The 22602-nt window shown below is 49.6% G+C and overlaps 1 protein-coding gene across 5 annotated transcripts in view; it reads right to left on the reverse strand.

Moving 5' to 3' along the window:
* ITPR1 (inositol 1,4,5-trisphosphate receptor type 1) overlaps positions 1–22602 on the reverse strand; it is a gene marked incomplete at both ends in the record, with an annotated part of 307403 nt that overhangs the window by 9763 nt on the left and 275038 nt on the right. For all 5 annotated transcript variants that reach the window (XM_079713011.1, XM_079713008.1, XM_079713010.1 and 2 more), the window contains 5 exons: positions 15012–15172; positions 18206–18371; positions 18951–19090; positions 20288–20380; positions 21691–21886. In XM_079713011.1, coding sequence (XP_079569137.1) covers positions 15012–15172; positions 18206–18371; positions 18951–19090; positions 20288–20380; positions 21691–21886 — 756 coding nt within the window. The remainder of the gene's footprint in view (positions 1–15011; positions 15173–18205; positions 18372–18950; positions 19091–20287; positions 20381–21690; positions 21887–22602) is intronic.

Consider the following 22602-nt stretch of genomic DNA (forward strand, 5'->3'; position numbering starts at 1 on the left):
ATAAAGCCACTGTCTCCTGGGTGGGCCCTGGTAACTAATGCTTAAATGGTAAACCTCCATTGCTTAGAAGGACTGCTGGAAGAGGGAAGTGATGCTGTTTACCTTCCTGTGCCACAGACCCTGTGATCAACGCTCCCTTCCCATGTGCCCTGACGTTAGCCGGTACTCGTTATCAACCTCCCACCACAGAGCAGTGGGCAAGAGGATGTTTGACAAAATACCCCATTTCAAAGATGGCCAGCCTAAAACCCTGGAGCGTTGCCACGTCTAATCAGTTTTCTGCTGTGTGTCTACAGGGAAGAGGAGAGAGCAGACATCTGAAAACGTTTAAGCACAGCAGCACCACTGAAAGGCAGCTCAGGTCACCTGTCACTGATTATACCACTGCCCCATGTTAGTCCTTCACACATCATCCCACCTTCCCACTGTGCCACTCTAAGGGAAGAAGCACCTAGCTGCTCGGGGCACACGGCGGGGACAGGTGGCTGGCGGTTACTCACTCTCACTAGGCAGCGCGGGCCCCGTGACGGAGGGAGAGACGGTTGGCCAGGCTGATGGACCATGGGCACAACTGCAGCAAGGCCGGCTGTGTACCCGAGACTGGATATCCACGGGGACGGCTGCAAATGTCTGCACACTGACCCCTGAGGAGAGCAAGGTGAAGAGGAAAGATCCAAAGTCCCACTTACACCGTCAGACTCGGGAGCACATGGACTGGAGCACCATCGATGGGGATACGACAGAAGGTGACGTGGCAGGGAGTTCAGAGATCGCTAAGGCCTACGCTGCGTGGTAACGCAGGACACAGCCCCAGGAGGGAGGAAACAATCCCTATATTTCAAAGGAGATCCTGAGGATGATCTGGTGTTTACAAACTGTAAACTTCTATTACTGAGTATATTTGGGGGGAAATATTTGATAGTTCTTTAGATTCAAGTCAAAAGTATAATAAGCACTCTCGGAAGAAAACATTTTTAAAAATACAGCATAGTCAACGAATACTTAAGGAGCCCTTACCTTACATGCTTGGTTCTGAGGAAACAGCAGTGAGCCCCCTGCACTTGGTCACTGCCTCCTGGACCTCTTTAAAGTAGACATGGCTTTGAAACCTAAGTAGGAGGTAGGGTTCCTGCCATCAGAGTGCTTGCAATTTAGTTAAGGAGAGTGGACATTTCAGTTAAAAAAAAGAAGAAACAAAGCAGCTAGGCCGTGTCAAGTGAGCGGCAGGAAGAGAAGGGTCAATGTAAGGACTGACTACAGTGGTTTTGCGTGGCTGGAATCCTCTTCGTGGAGGGCCTGGGCCTGAAGGAAGGTTATCACTTGGCCAGACGAGGGGCCAGCGTGAGGGCCTTCTCAGCAGAGGGGGGGGGCTGGCACAGCCCTGAAACCAGTGTGGCCGCAGTTGGGGCGGAGGGCAGACAGGCGGGGCAGCAGCCCAGACCGTGGAGCGCCGGAGAGCCATGCCGGCTGGGCTGGCGAGGGAGAGGGACGGCGGTGACAGGAGGTGACAGGAGGAGGCCTGGACACATGGGTGACGGGGAAGGGGAGGAGGTGACCTGGAGCCCATGCCCGATGAGGCGCTGGCAGAGAGAGGGGACGTGTACGAGCCGGAGTGAGAGCTCACCTGCAGCCCACAGACTCCCGACATGCAGAGGAATGTACAACTGCCTAAAATGGGTAGAGAATTCATCTCAGACCTGGCTCTCAAATTTTCATGTTCATTTGCTTAACAAAACCCTCCATAAAAATAGAAAACACAGATTTCCAAACAGAGTCCACATTAAACAGGTCTTCAAAAAAGAAGACAGAAAATCCATGCAAGATTCTGTACGTAGCTTAAGTTCCTTAAGTTTAAGGAACAGTTTCTTTTCCTTATTCTAACAGCAAGCGACCACATGACTATAGATGAAAAAGAGAATTTTTCCACAGCAGATTCCCACCTTCCTCCATGGTGTATGTGATTTGATCTCTGGACTCCCAGGCAGTGATTTCAGAAAGGTCTCTGACAAATGCAAAACGCACAGACCTCATCCAACAACCGTTTACTGAATATTTCTGATTTCTGTGCTTGGCACAGGGCTGAGTGCTGAGGGTCTAGAGATGAGGAAGACAAGGTCCCTGCCCCCAAGGGGTGGAACGCAGCGCAAGGAATGTACAGTGCAGGGCTCAGGGCACAGCTCTTCGCTTTCGTGGACCCCACTGCAGCCCTAGCTCCAAGTCCTGAGTGCCCAGTGAGTATCTGCTAGGCCATCCAATGGGGTCCACCAGCCTTAAAATGGCGGCTACCGGCATCTTTGCTCCACACCGCAGTGGCCAGGAGATGCATCAGATGCTGTTCGTTTTTGCTTTATCTGTACCTCTGTAAGTGGGCTGCCACCTGTAATCCTGGGGCATGAAGGCCCTGCCCGAGGGGTACATAAAGCCATAGACAGAAATAATGCATCTTCTTAGAATGTCCATTTTAGTCAGTGGTTAACGATCCAAAATATTTTTATATTAAACTCAAAATATGCCCTGGAGAACAGGAAACCAAGTCTGATTTTAAAGGTAAAACCCCAAGATTTTAAAGAAATGTCATACTTTTCACAGGCCACTCTGTACCATGTGCCCCAATCCTGGCGATACACCTTCGTTCTCCATTTCATGAGAGTCCTTCAGTACAAAGGGAGGAACAGGATTTCCTGGTCGAGATGTTTACCAATTACCACCTTAAAGGTTCTCCCGGGCTTCCCTGGTGGTGCAGTGGTTGAGAGTCCGCCTGCCGATGCAGGGGACACGGGTTCGTGCCCCGGTCCGGGAAGATCCCACGTGCCGCGGAGCGGCTGGGCCCGTGAGCCGTGGCCGCTGGGCCTGCGCGTCGGGAGCCTGCGCTCCGCAACGGGAGAGGCCACAACAGTGAGAGGCCCGCGTACCGCAAAAAAAAAAAAAAAAAAAAAAAAAAAAAAAAAAGGTTCTCCCTCACTGCCCTCCTCCAACCTTAGTATCTAACAACGCAAAGCAGATGGTGTGTACCGGGAGCTCTTCTGCCCCGACGTGGGTATATACCCAAATTTGTGGTCCTAGGTGGTGCCAGTATTTTAATTAAATAATAATCCTGGGGGCTTCCCTGGTGGCGCAGTGGTTGAGGGTCTGCCTGCCGATGCAGGGGACGCGGGTTCGTGCCCCGGTCCACATACCGCGGAGCGGCTGGGCCCGTGAGCCATGGCCGCTGAGCCTGTGCGTCCGGAGCCTGTGCTCCGCAACGGGAGAGGCCACAGCAACGAGAGGCCCGTGTACCACAAAAAAAAAAAAAAAAAAAAAAATCATCCTGAGCTGTTAAGTCTACTCTCAAATTACCAGGGAGCATCTAGTAGTTAAAATTAATTAACAATTCTAGCCAGACTGTTCTCTCAGTTTCCATTCGGCTTTGCACCCTGCACTGTGGCGTAAGCTCCGACGCGGCGTGGAGGCTCCCCACCAGCAGGACCCTCTGCACAGAGATCGAAATCTTTACAGGAAGATCGTTAGACTATCCCAGTCCTGGCCTTGGAGCGGAGAGAGAACACCTGAGTCCAGTCACTTTCTCTTTAGCTCAGACTTTCATAGCAAATGCTGAGCTTGTCTGAGTCCTCAGTGACTCCAGGGAAGCCTGCGCCCGTGGTTCCCCAGCCAGTCAGGGGCTGAAGGTCCATAAATGTTTGCAAAATCCTGCCTTTATGTCCATTCCAGATCAAAAACATGTCTCAGTATCCTGGCTTCTCTTGCCTTTTTAAGAAAGTCATCAACGAAGGCACTTTTGTTTATACATGAATTCATCTCGGGCTGTGTGTGTGTGCGTGTGCGTGTTCAGGGGGGTGGGTCTGGGGAGGCTCGTGGGTTCACTGCACGTCTCTCAGCTGCATCTGTCGCTCTGGGTCTGAGGGCCCCTCTGTGCTTCCCTCACTTTCCTTGCTGCTGGCACCTCGCATACCAATGTCATTAGGCACTGTCTGCCCTGGTCCTCCTACAATCCAGCCAGTGCAGTTCCCGTCACAGCAAGCACTTCCTCTGTCAGAGCAGACAAACCGACTCAAGCCACAGCCGGAAGCAGGCTGACCACAAGTGCTAAGGTTCTGGTTAGTTCTTTTCTAGGTAAAGTTGGAAAAGTCCCTGCAAAGGCAAACATTGAAGTTTTAGACACGGGGGCGGCACTGACCTCTTGAAATGTTCTTAACTGGAAAGAGGGAGGCTGTGTGTGTGTGTGAGAGAGAAACACAGAGAGAGAGGAGGAGAGGAAGTTGGATTGTATGATGCAAATGCTCATCATTCTGAGAAGCGTTTTTTTTTTTTTTCTTCTCCCCAGGTTCAACTGAAGAGGCTGTTCTAAGAAAGACAACTGAGATCATCAGTCACCTCCTCAGAGAAAGTCCACTGAGGGAGAGTTTTGTTTACCATGTAAACAACGCAACATTTACTGTTGAATCCCTTATTCTTTTACAGTCAGACTAGAGAATTGCAATTTTTTTTTTTTTTTTTTTTTTTGGTGGGGGCATGAGGGTCAAAGAAAGGGTCATGGGTGAGAAGATGGGTCCTGGGAAGATGGACCTATAAGCCACAGAATCCCCTCGGGGAAGATTCAGGAAGGCAAAGACTGTCCTTTCAACTCAAATGTCAAATGCGTTTCCACTTATCTTCCCAAGCAAGGCGACAAACAGGATTTTCCCAGAGTGCCTGGCGATGCTTAGGTGACAGGAGTGACTGAAGGGCAGGCCTGGAGACAGATTCTTGGCCACCCCATGTATCCAAACCTCCCCATGTATCCAAACCCCCAGAAAATGCCTGGAAGAGAGCGGAAGGGGAGGATTGAAGATAATCCTTAACTTTTCTAAAGCAGGAATATATTACACTCAATAAACTTTAAATATTTGCCCCTCTTGGGAGTTAGGGTGACTATTTGCATTGAAGAGGAAGAAAATAATCTTTAGAGCTCACTTTTCTAAGATCATGGAAAACAAACAAACAAAACCCAGAATCCATTGCTTTGGGTGAAGAACAGTGAAAGTAACTCTACGTACACTCAATGACTCCAAAATTGTCATTTATAGTACCTATTATACATTAAAAAAAAACTAAATTGAAAAAATAGATTCCAAAGGTAAGAAGATTGAGGGTTGGGGGCTAGAGGGACAAACAGGTAGAGCACACAGGACTTGTAGGGCGGTGAACCTATTCTGTTTGCTGCTGTAATAGTGGATCCACGTCATTATACATTTGTCAAAAGCTACAGAACGTACAACGCCAAGAGTGAATCCTAACGTAAACTACTGTCTTTAGTTAATAATGATGTATCTAGATTAGTTTATCAATTGTAGTAACTACACCACAGTAATACAGAAGTTAATAACGGGAACTGGCGGGTGAGGTGGGGAGAAGGGGACATACGGAACTCAGTCCTTTCTGCTCAGTGTTTCCTGTAAAAAATAAAACCTATTTTAAAAAATGGATCCCACACCTGGAATTTGTTGGCCAGCCTGAAATGAAATTCAAGGGTCCAGGTCCCTGCATCTCATAGGTTTGTTTCTGTAGCAAGCCCATGTCGTCAGTGTGGCAGTGGGAAGAGCTGCGTCCTAGGATCTGGAGCTGAAGCCCTGACAGTCCAGAGTGTTCACAGGACAGTGAGCTGGGGTGAGTCAGCCAACCAGCCTGGGTCTCTGCTCCTTTTTTTTTTTTTGAGAAAGAGATTACTGGCTACTTCACAGGGTTAATGTGAGGATCAAATGGCTGTAAGAACATGTCCCGTCAAGTGGAAAGCACTATGCACAAGTAGAGGTCAGCGTCAGCAGCCTAAGGTCACAAAGCTGGTCTGCGGCCTACGATGCCAACCCCAGGTGTGGCACCCGACTGCCACGTAAGTTAGTTCTTCCTCTCCCGGGGTGAGGGTTTCGATCTTAGAGGCACAGATTTCTCTTTTGCCGATGGAGCCACGCGAAGGGTGCCCACGCTGCTTGCAAGTGCAGGCGTCAGCGTGGTCTGCTGCTCTTGTCTCGGACGACATCACCCAGACAGGCCCCATTATATAATCTTCAGCTGGGATGGCATGACCACTCACCCTTCCAGACTCAGTTAATAGCTGTCCTTGGACGATACAGTGTAACAGAGACGGGCGCCGCCAGGGAGAGAACCGCACCCATTTCTGATGAAATCCCTAGGCAAAGTCAGCTGCAGAGTCACTGCTGCATGTCACTCTGGGCCCTCAGGTGAAGTGATGCCGGGCTCCCACTGGGGCCACAAGAAAACAGCGCTCCCTACTTGGAGAGGTGCAGCTGGGTCCTGGGCCCCTGGGGTGGCGGGAGGAAGAAGCCTGAGGTCACAGAGGAGGGGAGAAAGGTGGGGGATGGCCTGTGCTGGACCAGGGCAGGGCAGGGCAGGGCGGGCCGGACAGAGATTCCTGATGAAGAGCCCTCAGGCGAACTCTCAGGCTGGCTCAGGATGTTCTGCTCAGGCCACGTCCCCTGCACGTTCAGTTAGCTAAGCAATCTACCAGAATGTTCCTTGTGGTTACATATGGGATTTTAAGAGTTTTTCTTGGTTGTCCTCTATTCTTTTTTGCATTCCACGAGTTTTAAACTTTGATCTCTTTATACAATGATGGTTTTTTTGGTTTGTTTTTCGCCTATTTAAAAGGCTTTCCAAAGTTCTTCGCTATTGTTTCGGGGAAAAAGACTTAGTGTTTGTCTTTGGACATACACTCATGCACACCCACGTGCCACCCCGCTTGCTGCTTCACCTGCAGCAGGGTCCCGCTAGATAGTGTGTCAGCCTCTGGCTGCTGCGCTGGAAATCTCCTCCTGATTGAAATGGTTTTACTGAAGGCCAGCCCTGCCTAGACACCCTAAGAAACCGGTGATGGGAGGGTGTCATCGTTGTCACCGTCCGTACGACTTCAGTGAGAATTCAAGGGCGCGCCACCAGTGCCACCCTGACTTGAGAGGGGGTTTGGAAGGCAAGGTGCCCACAGCCTGAACTCTTCCAGGAGAAAGTGCAGATTCTCCATATTCCTCAATCCTTTCCAACCGCCCCATTTTACCAACCTGCCCCTTGCACTCTGACGCACACACTCACTAGCTTGTTCACATGGGTCTCCTCTCTCCCTCCTGACACCTCCCTGCATCCAGTCCTGACACAGACCCTCAGTAGTCGTTTGAAAGTTGCTTCGTGGAACTGTAGAGCTAAAGGTGGCCTAAGAGACCCTCTGGTTCAACTTTCTCACTTTATAGGTGGTAACACGGGGGCCCTGTAAAAAAGTGCGTTTGTGAAAGGAGAAACTGAGACCTTGTCCACGTCATAACCTTTAAACACAAACAGCTGTACCTAAATGCTAGCATCTTTCCCTCATTCTCACATTCCCTAGACACACACTAGTAGGCCTCATTCTGAAGAGATACATATTAAAGAATCCTGAATATATGTACTCGATAAAAACAAATTCAGAACATTCTCATAAAGGCCAGGTGGTCACACACCTCTCAGTGGCATCGGGCACTACCGTCCGGCTCTGTCAGATGCAGTCCGTGCTCAGAGCAGAGAGGAAATGAAGGAGTGAAGGCCAGGGAGTTGCCGGCGTGGCTACGGAGCCGGGGACCGAAGGGGCAGGGCGGGTGGCCCAGTGGGGTCTGCGGTGGGGGAGGGGCAGGAGGCGGGCTCAAGGTGTGCAAGGGAGGAAAGTGCATTTTGGGAGCTTAAGAAATCTGCCGAATCGGGAGAAATGTGCGTGTAAACAAATATTTTACATACGTGTACAAACACGTCAACCCCTACACACACCCTGGGACTGACGAGCCAAGGGGAGACCCTAGCAGAGGCGGTGAACCCGCCTGCAGCCACGCTCGTACTGCGCCCAGGCTCACGGACCGCACGCGCGGGCGGACCCGAGTGCTGGGGCCCTGCGAGAGCAGTGAAGTTCACGGCTCTGCTCCCCTCGCTGCTACACACAGGGACCTCGCACACCTCGGCGAAGGGCAGGCGTGGGAAGCTCAGAGGAGGAGAGGGCGGGGAGGGCCCTGCGGACCCGGCTCCCGATGCCCAGCGCTTCCGGACAGGAGGAAGCCGCCCACGAAGCGCGGCCGGGCAGGGGCGGCTTCGTACCTCCAGACTGGAGGGCGGGACGTGGTACGAGCCTGGGTGGGGAAACCGAGCCTCTGCAGCTGCCATGGACACGAACCCCGGCTCAAGTGCAGAGGGTGGGGCGAGCGCGCGCCTGGCCGGCCGGGTGGCACGTCCAGTGATGCTGACGCGCTGTTTCCAGCCGCCGAGAGGCGAGTGCCAAATCCCTCTCCACTTCTCCCTCACTCCGACGTGCCTGAACCCTGCCGTGGTGTCAGCGAACTTCAGAAAGCTTTCTGGGCCGGAGGGGAGGGCAGCACAGCCTGTATCCCTACCCACCCACCGCTGAGGGCTGGCGGAGCCCCGCGTGCATCTTAAGCAACTCCGTGGCCTCCCGGCTTAGGCAGGAAAGCAGAAGACACATCTCGGGATCTTATCAACATCCCCCGTCCCACGCCCCAGCATATCCTCGCTGGAATTCCAGCATAAAAGCCCAAACCCATTCCTGTACATCTGTGCAGAAGCAGAGGGTTTCCATGTCACAGTATCAGCAGCCAGGGCCCGCCTGCCAGGCACACAGTGAAGCACAGGTGAGGCGAAAACTCGGGAAAGGGGAGGTCGGGGAGCGTTAGGTGCACGCCCCTGCCTCCTGCACCCGAAGTCCGAGGAGGTCAAGTGAACTGATACAAGATGGAACAAACTGGAAATCTCCGGTGGATCAGTGTCTGGGGGGGTGGGAGTAGGGGGATGGGCAGGCAGGGGGAGAGCGCGGTCTGCTCTACCTGTGAGAAAAAGTCAGCGCCAGGCCTGAGGGATGATGGATCAGCAGCTCTGATGTTGAATTTTCAGGGAGTTCTGTGCGTTCACATGAGTCCCCCGGGTGTGGGAGCCCAAGTCTGGCTGTGGCTCCGGTGAACCGTCCTTCCCCTTTAACTAAGCCTTCTCTCTCCCCAAATGTGGTCACCAAAGGAAATATCATCCCCCGTTCCAAGCTTAGGTGAGGACCACGAAGTTTATCAGATTGTAGCAAGTCCAAATGAACACCTATTGCAGGTACTCCCTTTATAAGAGCTGTTCGCTGCCATTCCTGAACTCCAGTCTTTTCAACAACCCCTGTAGCACAGGACTCAGGTGGCTGCCTGACTAGTGGTGCTGGCGGCAGCTCAGAGACTTAACCCCATCGTGTTATTTGTGCGCATTCCCCAGGGGATCCTCTCTCCAGCTCTTCTCCCTACCCCCCTTTTTCCGGCCCTCGCCTGTTCTGAAGGCAGCTAATTCAGCACCGCTGCGGAGAGGAGGGGCCCGGGAGATGAGCCAGTCCTAGTCAGGAAAACCCACTGCATCCAGAGCCCAACGGCTGCGGGTTCTCGACACTGAGGCATGTGTGCGAGCACAGATGGAGCCACACTGAACATGCACATGTCAGGACACCTCCAGGGTGGGCTAATCAGCAGACCTGGATGTGAATCTCAGCCCGAGCACTTCTCAGCCATGTGACCCTGGAGAAGCAGTTCAACCTTCCTGAGCTTTAGGCTCCTGTCTGGGAGATGGTGATACTGCCACTTGCAATGCTGTTACGGGGACCAAACAAGATCATGCATGCAAAGCATTTATTTCAGTACATACTGATTAAACGAGACCTATTACCACGGTATGATCCAGTCTGCTTGGGTCAGGGCAAAGCACGGCACAGCCTGCAGTTCACAGGAGCACCCTCTGTGCCCCAGGATCAGGCTGGCATGGAAGAAGGTTCTCCCCAGCTAGTTCACCGTTCAGTTCACTCATCAATTCACACACTATCCTGGCAAAGAGGAGGGGCCAGAGCGGCCCCTGTGAACTATGGATGAGCAGTATCCCATCTGATCACCCTGTCTTTAAATGCAATTAACTCAAAAACACACCTCTGAAAATACACCTTATGTTGACAAGGTAGAATTCCAAGCTTCAGAAGGGAAATCTCTATTTTATTAGCAAAATAGATGCCTTAATATTTAAGTTATTGTTTGGTCTTCTTTACCAACCTTCCCTCTTAATGCTTCTCGAGTTTCTAACTTTCAAGAATAACTTAAGTCTGCTTTTCAAGGACTAACTTTTCTCCTGAGCTTGACTGTCATAGAAAATTGGGCTGCTGGGTCTTTGCTTGGAATCATATATTTGATCTTTTACCTACAACACGCCCACTGTGCAGTATTTAAATTCCTTCAGGCAAAGATACCCACAACTGATTTACCACTTATTCTGGTTAAATACATAAGCCTGCATTGCCTATCAAATCATCATGTATAGACTAACACAAATTCTCATTTCAGTTGGCAATGAAGAAAAGCGCTAAACATCATTCAAGCAAGGGCGTGTGGTACATAAATTATAGTCCAGGGTTAAAAAAAAAAAACAGTCCACTTATTACAAAGGCTATCGCCAAAACTCTATGTGGTAGCACCAGACTTCAAGTTCATATGGGGAGAAGAGAACTCAGGGTTTTTTCCTCCTCCTTTGAACCGCCAGGGCTAAGTGAGGTCACTCTGTAGTCACATTTCTCTGAAAGTTCAGCCCTGTCTGGGGCCTGAGTCAACGAATCTGAGACCGGCTCTGCACTACCGGGTGGCGCTGGGAGTCCTGTAACTTAGAGAGTCACAGAAGAGGCTGAGCGTCCTGAAGTCACCTCTGCACAGTGCCACCTCCCATCGTGTGCGCAAAGCCAAGAGACGAACCCACCAGCTAACCCAGTATAATCGGGATAGAATCTAACACACAGCACTCCGGGGGCACTCCCCACGTCGCCGGAACCCCTGGTCCTGGGCGGTGAACCCAAGCGGAGGTCAGCCCTAAACGCACAGAGAGACGTCACAAGTATCCGTGACCAACTCAATGGAGAGGCAGTGATAACGTCAGCATTTAAGGACACTTAACAGTTTTAAATTTAAGAGAGAGGAAGACACAGGAATTTTCCACTGGAGGATGCCCATTCTGACTTTTCTCAGTAATAGCACGTCAACAGCCGAGACGCCTTATGCAGTCCTAGCACCTAGGAGTCAGTGTTCGCACCAGCTGTCCACGCTGCAGCCCTTTGCTTCCCGGCTGACGGCTCTGTGCCTGAGTGCTTACCACCTCTGCCCCCGGGCCCACACGTTCCCCTCCTTTCCGCCATCCCATGGACACGTGAGGGGACACTGACCCCGATTCACACATGGGTCAGGGAAGTCCCGTGACTTGCCCGGGGTTACCTGGCTCGGAAAAGCCAGAGCCCAAACTCACACCTTCAATGTTCTGCTCCCAGATCCCATTCTTAGGTGGTGATGACTGCATGCGAGGCATCAGCCTGGGCCTGGCTTTGCCAGGAAAGGTCCCATCTCCAGTGAAAGGAAAGGGGATGATCAGGAGAGGGAAACCATTTTCTATTATGTTTAGAAGAAAACTAATTTGTGGGTGAACATCCGGTTGCTAAGTTCTTGGCTGTGAGGCACAGCATCAAATGCTCCTTCTTTCCAGATGTTTCCGTTTCCAGAGAGAGGTCCTGGCCCCCTGACCGTCGGCCAGTTCTCGAGGGAACTGCAGCGTCAGGAGTTGGCCTCTCAAAGTCAGCTTGGGCTTCTGAGAAGCCTTCTCCCATCAGAGCCCCTGGCAGAGTCTACTAAGCAGTTGTTGGTTTTTGAGATGAAAACCTAGTTGCCATCCCTGACACCCCATCTGCAAGCAGTTGTTTTCGGGGCGTCTGCAAAGCTCCCCCACCCTCCGAGCGGCCACCCGGGGCCTTTTCCATCTGGTTCTGTAGGGTCGTCTTTTGGCAACTGTGACATCCCAGTTCTTTAGGAGTCCCTGGGGTCTGAATGAACGGGCTAAAGGAGAGCTGAAGAAGAACTCAACACCCACCGCCTCGTGCCACGAAGCAAGAGGCGGTTTTCCCGAGGAACCCAAAGAGCCCGTCTCAGTCATTTCTTCTGGGACATGATAAGCCAAAGGGCCTCACGGGCTCCTGGCCGGCTTTTCCTTCTGTCTCTGACACTGCTCATCAGCTGCCTTTCTCCCTCCTGACGCTGGAGTATTTGCAGCCTCCCAGAGTTGGCTTCTTCGAGACATCTCCTGGCTTCTCCTCCCAGAGGCCAACCTCCCGAGAAGGGATGCTGAGGACCGCCCCACCGGCTGGGGCTGCCTCTGGGGCATCTAAGTGAGCCCACGACCCGGGCAGGCCGGCGGGGGGAAGGAGCCTGCTCCACCGTGGCGGCTGAGTGCCCTCGGGCTGCCAGCCCCCACTGAGTGACTCAGCTGGGCACCCCCAGTTCCTAGCCCACTGTGGCTCTCCAGGGAGCCTGCCCGGCAGGGATTCATGTGGCTTCAGGGCGAGACACCGCCAGGAACGGTGTTGGCAAAATGGCATCGCCTTTTGGCTGGTGGATCGAACGCTTCCTGGGCCCTCGCCTGGCACACGAGACATCTGGTTCCTCGGCAACTTGGACATTCAGAGTTAAGCATTCTTTGATGCTACAGATTTTTAGGCTGTTTGACAAGAAGTTCTCATACAAAGGAAGATGCGGATGGGAAAGTGCCGTGAATGCAGGGGGCCCCAAGCATGCTGGGTGGCCGGATGGGGGCGACTTCTGGCTCTTAATCCTCATCAGGTGACTGCTCACAAGGCTCCTGTTAAGTCTTCATGACTGAGACAGAAACCCAAACGTGCACCAGAGTTTTCTGTGACCGTAAAGCAAGGTGATCAACAGAAAACTTCAAAACTGGCCCCCGAAAGACTTAAAGATAGGGCACATTCAGAGAGAGGCAAACAAAGTAAGGGGAGAAAAGGAACGTGTAATGAGGGTGAAAACTACAGGCTATCGCTTCTAAACATTAAAGGATTTAATGCAAATGCAGGTTGGTTTACACAATGCAGACAGGTTTGTGTCTGCATGAATGCCGATCCAACATGGTTTAATTTGGCACTGTCGACACCAGGAGGAAAAGAAAGGACCCGAAGACATTTCAGTTAATGTGTCCTGACCCCAGAAACCTACCCTGTGAACATCAGCACCCGACAACCACCAGAATTCCCAGTCTCGCTCCCTAAGAACAGACCCTGCTCCCACCTGGCCCAGAGCCGCCAGCACCCTCCCCGTGTCCTCCCAATGCTGGGGTTATGGAGTGCAGTTCCGGGTCATTAAACCCAGGCTTGCACCCCAGCTTCTGAGCTCTTCCTGGGCAGCTTGCTTAACCTTAAGCCTCCCTTTCATCTGGAAAAGAGGACATCCATCACCCTCATTCTGGGACTCGTGTCTTTTTCTCCCCCTTCTTTGTGTTATTTTTTCTCCTTGTCTTCTCCTACTCTAATCACTCTGGTGTCTCTACCCTTCTTTCCTTTTTTTTTTTTTTTTTTAATTTGGTTGCACCACGTGGCTTGCAGGATCTTAGTTCCCCGACCAGGGATCGAACCCGGGCCCCCTGCAGTGGAAGCGCGGAGTCCTAACCACTGGAACGCCAGGGAAGTACTGTACCTTCTCTCTTTTAAAGCCTTTTAAAAAGTCATCTCTGTGGTGAAACCCCATCTATTTCTCCTCACCCCCAAAGTTCTCTCTTCCTGGCTCCCCACTTTGGGTAGTTTTCTTCATTCAACACAATAAGAGACGTGGAAGAGCTTCACAGACCACAGACAGCTAAGTCCATACAGAAGAAGGAATACTTCTCCTCGGCAGTCACACAACCAGTTTGGATGATAATTTCTTAAAACAGTATCTGTTTTGTCTCTTCTGTTAGACTCGTACTATTCGGCGTATGATTCACGAACCAGCAGCCTTGGCATCCCTGGGAAGCTTGTTGGAAATGCAGAATCTCAAGTTCCGCCAGTGCCTGCTGAATCAGAATCTGAATTCCAACCAGCTCTCGAGATGACTCAGATGTACATTAAATTATGAGAAGCACAGAATTAGACCTAAGGGCCTCCATGGTACAGACAGTAGAGCATCCCCAGAAAGCCCCTCAGAACTAGGGCCCCGTGAGTACTGGCCTGCCTGCGTCCACCGCCAGTGATCAGCCCTCACCTGGGGTTTCTTTGCATAAGAAGCTTTAAAATCACATCTGCATAAAAAAACACAGAAGGGCTCATTTAGGATAACTTATACCTGGGCAGAGTGCTCAAGTCCTTGGCAACAGGAAGGAGACCAGGGAATCGTGTAGTCTTTCTTCCCAGCTCATGGTCCCCTCTCCTCAGTGAGCTGGTGTAAATCACAGACTCCCTGAACTTCACAATCCATGCCTCGTTGCTTTACCACACGCCCCTGAACGTTTCCATGAAGCTCAGAACCCCAGGGATGAAAGGACAGCTGGCCCGGGACCCCCAGAGCACACGCCTGGTGCCTCTACAAAGCCCTGCCTGAGAAGAGCGCTCTGCAAACCTGTGGCACCTTCCCCCTTCCCGGGCCACGGCGGTCACGCTCCCCATCAGCAAGAAGATTAAATTGGGACTCAGATTCCTCCATCATGTGATCCCTTCCTGATGATGAGCAAACTGTCTCCCAGAAAGGCTAGGCTGAGGCCAAACAGACCAACCAGGCTGAACCACACCGAGTGATCCTTTAAAAAATATACCGCTTAGAGACCAGGTCAGATATAAGGAGAAAAAACAGAAGAGGATCCATCATCAAGAACAGAGGCCAAATACATAGAGATGGGAAGGCGGGCTACAGAGCGAGATCTAGGTTAGAAGCCCAGCCCCGGTTAGGGCGGCCGTGCACTAATCTCTCTGAGCTGCAGGGCTTCCTCCTTTAACCTGGAGGTGACTCCCTATCTGGGGCTTCTGAAGATCACCTGCAAAGACTCACGAAGTTCCAGAGACCAGCGCCCGGTCCGTGATAAGGGATCAGGAGACGCTGCATGTTAGCTTCCCCACTGGCTCCCAGTACCATGCTCCGAGCTGAAGCCAGGCCGGCAGGGAGGGTGACCTGCCTCCAGGAGCTCTTTCCGCTCACCTTGATCATTTCCGCCACGTAACTCTCAGGCCCCGTGTACTCTGTGGAGTCCTTTACTTTCACCAGGACGATGAAGCACAGGTAGTGCCACATGTTGTGCTCCTCCTTGATGTGCTCTTCAAAGGTGACAGTCTTGTTGTCAAACTTGTCTCTTTCCAAGCCTAAAAAGAGACAGAAAGCCCCGGGTAAGCAGCCGTGGTGCAGAAAAACCCACGAGACAACTGCCCATACAGAGGAGGCTGTAGTTTCACTCCTGCCTTTATAAGGAGTTGGGTTCTGTTGGCATAATAAATGCATTCACTTTTGCATCATAGCAGGAAAACCCAGGCTGTGGGTCAGATGGACTTGGGCTTGAGTTCCACCTCTGCCACTGACCAGTCACTGTTTGGTGTCTCCATGTGCCTTAGCTGCCTTCTCAGGGGATGGGAAGACAACCATCTAGGTTCCAGGAGTGTGTGTGGGTTAAATGAGCATGGGTGTGACAGGCCCGTGCACACAGGCAACCAGTGAATGTGAAGTCCCTTCTCCCAGGTAAATGCCAAAAGGGAGACACGTTAAGAGGTTTGTGAGGAGACAGTGTAAGGACCAAAAGAACTAGACATACAGTTTAAACGCCAGCTGGTAAGTTTATATTTTGCAGAGGTATAGGTGAGCAATTCTGAAAATAGCTTCTGTGTATTCTTAGATTGAGCAAATAAATAAATATATGGTGATACTGGGAGTCAGATATCTAACTGTCAAAGAAGGGAGCACAAAGATGGAAAGAGAGAGAGACAGAATAAACTCTGACTGTTGAATTGGAATTAGAGGTATGGGTGTGAACTCATCCTTTCTCATGTGTTTATAAAATAGATAGAGAACTGTGTGGATACATGTGTCCTCTAGATCTGTGCCCTAATTAGCCCTGGGAGTGGTGACACACCAAGAGGAATGAGCACACCCAGTCACCAGATCTTGGCTTCTAAATACCAGCCTCCGCTAAACAGAACCAGAGCTCTTTGGAGAAATGGCTGATACCAGGGCTGGGTCAGGGAAGATACAAGTTGAGCTTGCATCCAGCATATCTCATGGCGCTAAAAAAGTAAGTCCATAATAGATGGTGACATGGCAAAAACACAGAAGCCCACTTTGAAGGGGCTCTCAAAATCTGGGGCAATCTGAGCATTAGAATAAATTATGACAGTAAAGGATTATATAACCCATTGAATTAACTAAAAATACACAAATCCATTGTGTTACAAATACAAAAGTACAAATATACACAGGGAAAAGAGAAAGTTATTTCTTAAAGTAAAAAGCCAATTAACAAATGTAGAAAGAATAAAGTAAGAAAGTCATCATTTGGCAAACATCACAATCACAGACTCAGGAAAAAACTAGATGCAAAAACTGGTGAGTTAACATTTAATTTGAGAAATAATGGGATATTTACGTTGCCTCAAAGTATCTCCTCATAAAATGGTTCTCAATTACAAAGAGCAGAAAAGTAACTTCAGTGGAGAAACAGGGCAACTACCAGCTTAACCAAAGGATCAGAGTTAATACAACCAGTTATAAGATGAACTGGCATCAGGTACCTCCTGATATGATGCACTGAGGAGAACACAGCATTCCTTTGATGTTCCTATAAAAAAATGCATAATCTCAATCTTACTATTAGGAAACATCAGAAAATCCCAAACCAAGGGACATTCTACAAGATAACTAACTTTTATATGCTTCAAAAATGTCAGTGTGGCTTCCCTGGTGGCACAGTGGTTGAGAGTCCACCTGCCGATGCAGGGGACACAGGTTCATGCCCCGGTCCGGGAAGATCCCACATGCCGCGGAGCGGCTGGGCCCGTGAGCCATGGCCGCTGACCTGCGCATCCAGAGCCTGTGCTCCGCAACGGGAGAGGCCATAACAGTGAGAGGCCCGCGTACCGCAAAACAAACAAACAAACAAAAATGTCAATGGACTGAATTCAACACATGACCTGGGACTATCATTTGCTCTAAAGGACATTATTGGGATAAAGTGTGAACTCTGACTAGGATCTGTAGATTAAGTAAGAGCATTACATCCTTGTTAACTTCCCAATTTTGATAATTATATTGCATATATATAAGAGAAGGGTCCTATCTTTAGGAAATATATAGCACTGAAATAGGGATAAAGGGGCATTGTGCCAGCCACTCTCAAACTGTTCAGAAAAATAGTGTGTGTGTGAATAAAGAAAATGAAGGAAAAGTTGAACATGTGAGGAACCGGGGGAAAGAGTACTAGAAATTCTCTGTACTATTCTTATGACTTCTGAACTGGAATTCTGTCAAAATGAAAAGTTTTAAATGGTTTTAAGGGGACAAAAAGCTAAGATCTTAAGCTTTTAAATGGAAAAATGATCATTCTTTGAGTAGACACACCAGTAGGAAATTTATGTATTTAGTAACTACATTATGAACAATCCTGAAATGACTACTCAGCTCCCAGATTCCTACATGATAAATCTGCATTTACATGTATTTCCTTGTAGTTGTATAGAAAATGATATCTCTGGCACCCCATGCACCTCCCTTATGTAGCAGTTTACTACTTATCATTAAGTGCCTACACAGTGCACGCGCTATGCTAGGCATGTTTCATAAACTAGCTCTCCTAAGTCCCAAGATAAGGCAGAGAAGTACATATTATTGTACCCGTTTTACAGATGAGCAATAAAGGTTCAGAGATGTGAAGTGACTATACCATGGTTACACAGCTAAGTGGCAGAGGTTTAATCAGAAACCAGGTCTGACTCCCAAGCCCAAGCTCTGAACATTTTCACTAGATGCTCTTAGAGGACTCTATTTCCACTTAAAACCTGTTACCATCTGCAGTAAAGACATCCACAGGCTGGAGGTGGAGGAAAGATCTCCATTCCGGTTACTTAGAATGGGAACAAGAGATGCTCTGGCAGCCCAACAACCATGAGACCCTGAGACACACAGATTTCAAATGATGTACGATGATGTTTCTGCTAGCCCAAACTTCATTTCTTAAAACCAACCGGCAAGTGCTGCACTGAGTCCACGGGCACTCCAGATACTCCCCAGCAGAACAGATCAGAGGCCTGCTCAGTGCCAAGGGCAGGGACACTGGAGAACAGCAGCGGCCCTTCCCACGGGGAGTCTGGGCACCCCCAGCCACTCGGCAAAAGCCAGGCTGCACCACTCACCGCAGATAAAGCACGTGGTCTTTAAGATCTCTTCCTTTTTCTGCTTTTCACTCCTCAGATCGGCAAAGGTGTCAATGATGACCCCGAAAATCAGATTAAGGACAATGATGATGACCATGAAGAAGAACAAGAGGTCATAGATCACTCGAGCAGCAAAGAGGGGCTCCTGGAAAAGAGACGCCTCTGTCAGTGGATTATCCCCTGTCCCCAGCGCTTGGGTCTGCAGAGCTCAGGGCAGAAGGAGGGGACTTGATGCATCCAAGTCCGAGGTCCCAGCCCTCCTGGCCCACCCCAACCCCCGGCAGCGCCGTGTGCTTCGTTCGGCACGTTACATTGGGCGTCAAAGTGTAAAAGCCACAAATGCGGCTCTTTTCACACCCGCTGTGTATATTGTGAGTTCTCCAAGTGGCACGTGGCACGTGCCCGAGAGCGGCTTCCTGGGATCTAAGGGGTTTACAAATGTGTTCATGCAGGCCAGACCTGGCCGCCGAAGGAAGGAATCGCTTAAATACACGGAGAGGAGAGCAGAAGCTGCCCCCTTCCACGCCGGGGCTTCCTCCCAGGGCTGCACCTCGACGGTGACTGGAGAGGAAAGCAGCCCTGAGCAGCTGGCTCCGCACGCACGTCTCCTCCTCACCGCTCCCAGCTCTGCCTCTGTGTCTCTGGTTTACACTGGAGCCCACCGCGTGGTGCTCTCACCACCCACCCCGCCCCCCTGCTCTTCCTTCCCCTGGGGCGCAGCTACCTCTTTGGATGGCTTCCTGAGCACATCGCCCACTCCGCCCCCGCTCCGCAGCCCGTGACTCAGCACTGTGACGATGCACATCAGTAGCGTCTCACACGTGTGCTCTTTATCTTGCTCCGTCTCTTCTGCAGGGACCCGCTCTGCGAACACGGCAGGTCGTGAGAGATTTGAAACGTGAGTGAAAAGAGATACCGGGATTTGGAGATCATGCTTCCTGAATGCCACCTCACCAGCTGACAGACAGGAGCCAGAAAGAATAAAAGAAAGGAGTCGAGCATCCAAAGCTTTCTTTTTCACCAGTTTTCATCACTAAAACTTGCTAATTTCTCAAGCCCAGAATTGCCCTTCCCTCTAGGAAATCTAAAATATTCCCTATCGTTTTCAGATTTTAAACTACAGTGTCAGCTCTGAACAGGCGCTTGACCTTAGGTAAGTCGCTCAGTACTCTGGGTGATAAGCATCTCCCCTCTCAGCTCAGGGCCCAGGTTCCTCAGCGGGGATAGTGTAGGGCTAAATCCAGCAACATGTTTACAGTTGGTCCTCTGAATAAATCGCTTTAAACTGGAAACTGTCCATTCTTACTGGCTTTTGGAGGAAGAACTTGCTGACCGCCCTGTTCTTTTCTCCAGCTGCAGTGAGAATGGTCTTGCTAAGACACCAATCTCATCGTATCACTCCCCTCTCAACAAGCTGGATCATCCTTTAGGTAAGCTTTGACCCCCTTAGCCTGACATGTAAGACCCTTCATGATCTGGCCCTTTGTCGACCTCTCTGGCTTCACTTCTTCCGGCGGCTCTCCTTCTTCAGGATCGTTATCTCCCTCAACACGCTGTATCTACATCCAAGCCTTTAGGCATGCTGTTCCCTCCAACAGGAATATCGGCCCCTCCTCCTTCGCCCAAGATTCTACTGTTTTCGTTCGGCTGTCACCTCCTGGGTGATACTCTTACTCCAGTGTTAGGCTGGGTGCCTATCTTCTATATTCCATCCTTATTCTCAGCACTTAGCATCCTATCTAGTAACCACCTCTCTGCCCACCTCCCTCTCCCCCCGCCCCGACCCTGCCACTGTAGTATTATATCTTAGAGTACAACACAGTCCCTGGCACATAGTGGGCACTCGGTAAATACTGGCTGAGTCAATGAAGCAGCTAGTTTTCTGCCCACACAGCCTTCTTTCCCCCGCTTCATCCCCCTCCTCTCTCCCAGCCCTTCCTCGTTGCTAGTGGCCTTACTTCTGAGCAGTGAGTCTGCTTTCATCTGCTTCCAATGTCATGTGCACCATCTAAGCCTCTGGGGGGAGCCTGGCACTAACGTGGTAACGCTGCGAGGTCCTACCTTCTTTGGGTGCCGGAGAGGAGCAGTTCTCCCCAGTCTCCACCCTACACACGTCAGAGTACAGGAACTCGCTTGCCAAACTCTCACTGGCTTCTGGAGAGAGAAGGAAATTTTATGATGAACAATCTGGCAACATATGGTTAAAATGTTTGAAGTCCCCAATTCACGGCTGATTAAACAATTCTTTACATAAATAACACCCGACAAGCCTGCATATAAATTCAAAGCAGAGATGCAATGTACACTTTCATTTGGTGATCTGTATGGGAAAAAAGCCAGAAATGTCAATTCCTGTAAGCTTACTAGAAATATCGCACTTAAATAGCACCTCTCCAACTTTAAAGACAAACAGCTGAAACTCTTCGACAAATACTACTGAACATACAGACTCCAGCAAGATTTATAACAAGTCTGCATGAGAAGCAGGAGTGGAAATCTGAGGTCCAGATCAGTTTAGTTCAGAACCCTAAGATGGTTGGCAGTGAATGCCATTTTGAGTGTCAACTTGGAGGCTGGAGTTATATGCCAAGAATGCAGCATTTGGGAGGGAGAAAAAGGCTGCCTGGCTTAGTTACAATTCTAGTTTGTTCCTTGGACTCAGGGCGCCTGGCTACCAGATGAAAAACCAGTAATATTTCACTTACTAGTGTCAAGTATTTTAATTGAGGAAAAAGGCACTTGGGTATCACTCAAGAATATGTATCTCTCTCTCAAAAGAGGAGATCTCTTCTGTTTTTTCTATAAATTAAAATCATATAAGCTCACTGTAAAACTTGCACATTGTTAAAAAAGAAAAAAAAAAAAGCCCCAGAGACAGCCACTGATTGCAGTTTGGGGGTATATTCTTCTATATTTTATAAGACATATATGAGCTTTTTAATTAAAAATAAAAATCTACAGATCCTATTGTAGTTATTCTTCTGCAATTTCCTACCATATCTTGGGTACTTTTCCATGAAGGTTTATAAGGACGTACCATATCTGCAGGGTTCACCACACCATGGATGAACCACACTCTAATGAAACACTCCCTTACGTTGAGATTGCTTCCAATGTCACACTGCAATCAACATACTTCTGTACACATCTGTTTCCACATTTTTTTTAAAGGATAAATTCCTAGAGGTAGAGTTACCAAGCCAGAGAGATGCATACTCCTGTGCTTTCAATATACATGGTCAAACTGTTTTATGAAAATGTTGTACTAGTTTAAAATAGGACTTTAGTAAATAAATTCAACGTAGCATCTGGACACTCACACTTAGCACTGACACGTCATACTGCCCTTTGAATGAAGTGAGCGTTAGGGAGATACCTACATTGCCAAAGTCATCATGTTTAGTTCAGCTGTAATCAGGAAATACTCCTTTAATATTAAAAAACTCAGAAGATCCCAAACCCACCTGGAAGAGCGGTTTCATTGGGCAGCCTATCTACTTCCAAGATGAAGTCATCCTTGAAGAAAAGGTAGCCCACTATTGAGAACAAGTAAACCAGGATCAAAGCCAGGACCGCCGTCAAGATGATGGACCGTCCGTTGCGAGTGACGCTTTTAATGACATTAAGCAGAGTCTCTTCTCTGTACACTAAGTCAAAAAGCTTTAAAAACAAACGAAAGGACAACAATGGGACAATTTTAAGAAGCCTCTATATTAGATGGACATCAGTATCCCCTAATGACAACTTTATAATGATTTATAAAGAATTTACCCTTCCGGAAACTCAAAAGCATTGTACTCTTAACGTGTTACACCTGCCTGTGTTAACAGTGAAAACCGAGATGGTAAAAATAAGGAAAAACAAATATAGAGAAGGAGGGTGGGAAACAATAGCAATTTCAAGTTGTTTACATGTAGCTTAGAGGTCTTGGGAATAGAGAAAACACAGGCTGTAACAGTGAGCTGCAGAGGACAAGGGGGAGGAAGGGGATGAGGGGCCTGGTATTCATTTAAGGATTATTCACTGCACTTCTATTAAGGGCCAGCCACTCTGGATATGGGACTGGCTGACCTGCAATGGGCCAGGCCAGGGAGCAGGGACTCTGGAGTGGACAGAGGTTCAAACCTCAGCTCAACCGCTTGCTACCACCAGGACCAGGTACTACCCCCTTCCTCTCGGAGCCTCAGTTTCATCATTTGCAGACTGGAGGAGAGAGACTTATTGTAGAGAATAAATAGACAATGTATATACAGTGCTTAGCATACAGTCATACTTATGTGCTGAGTAAGTCCACAATTGATGGTAATTATCATTAAATTCCTGACGAAGAGACTGGGCCAAGGTCACACAGGTAGCACACAGCAGGGACGCTGGCG

This window comes from Hyperoodon ampullatus (genome assembly GCF_949752795.1).
Source record: "Hyperoodon ampullatus genome assembly, chromosome: 10".
NCBI classification, from domain to species: domain Eukaryota; kingdom Metazoa; phylum Chordata; class Mammalia; order Artiodactyla; family Ziphiidae; genus Hyperoodon; species Hyperoodon ampullatus.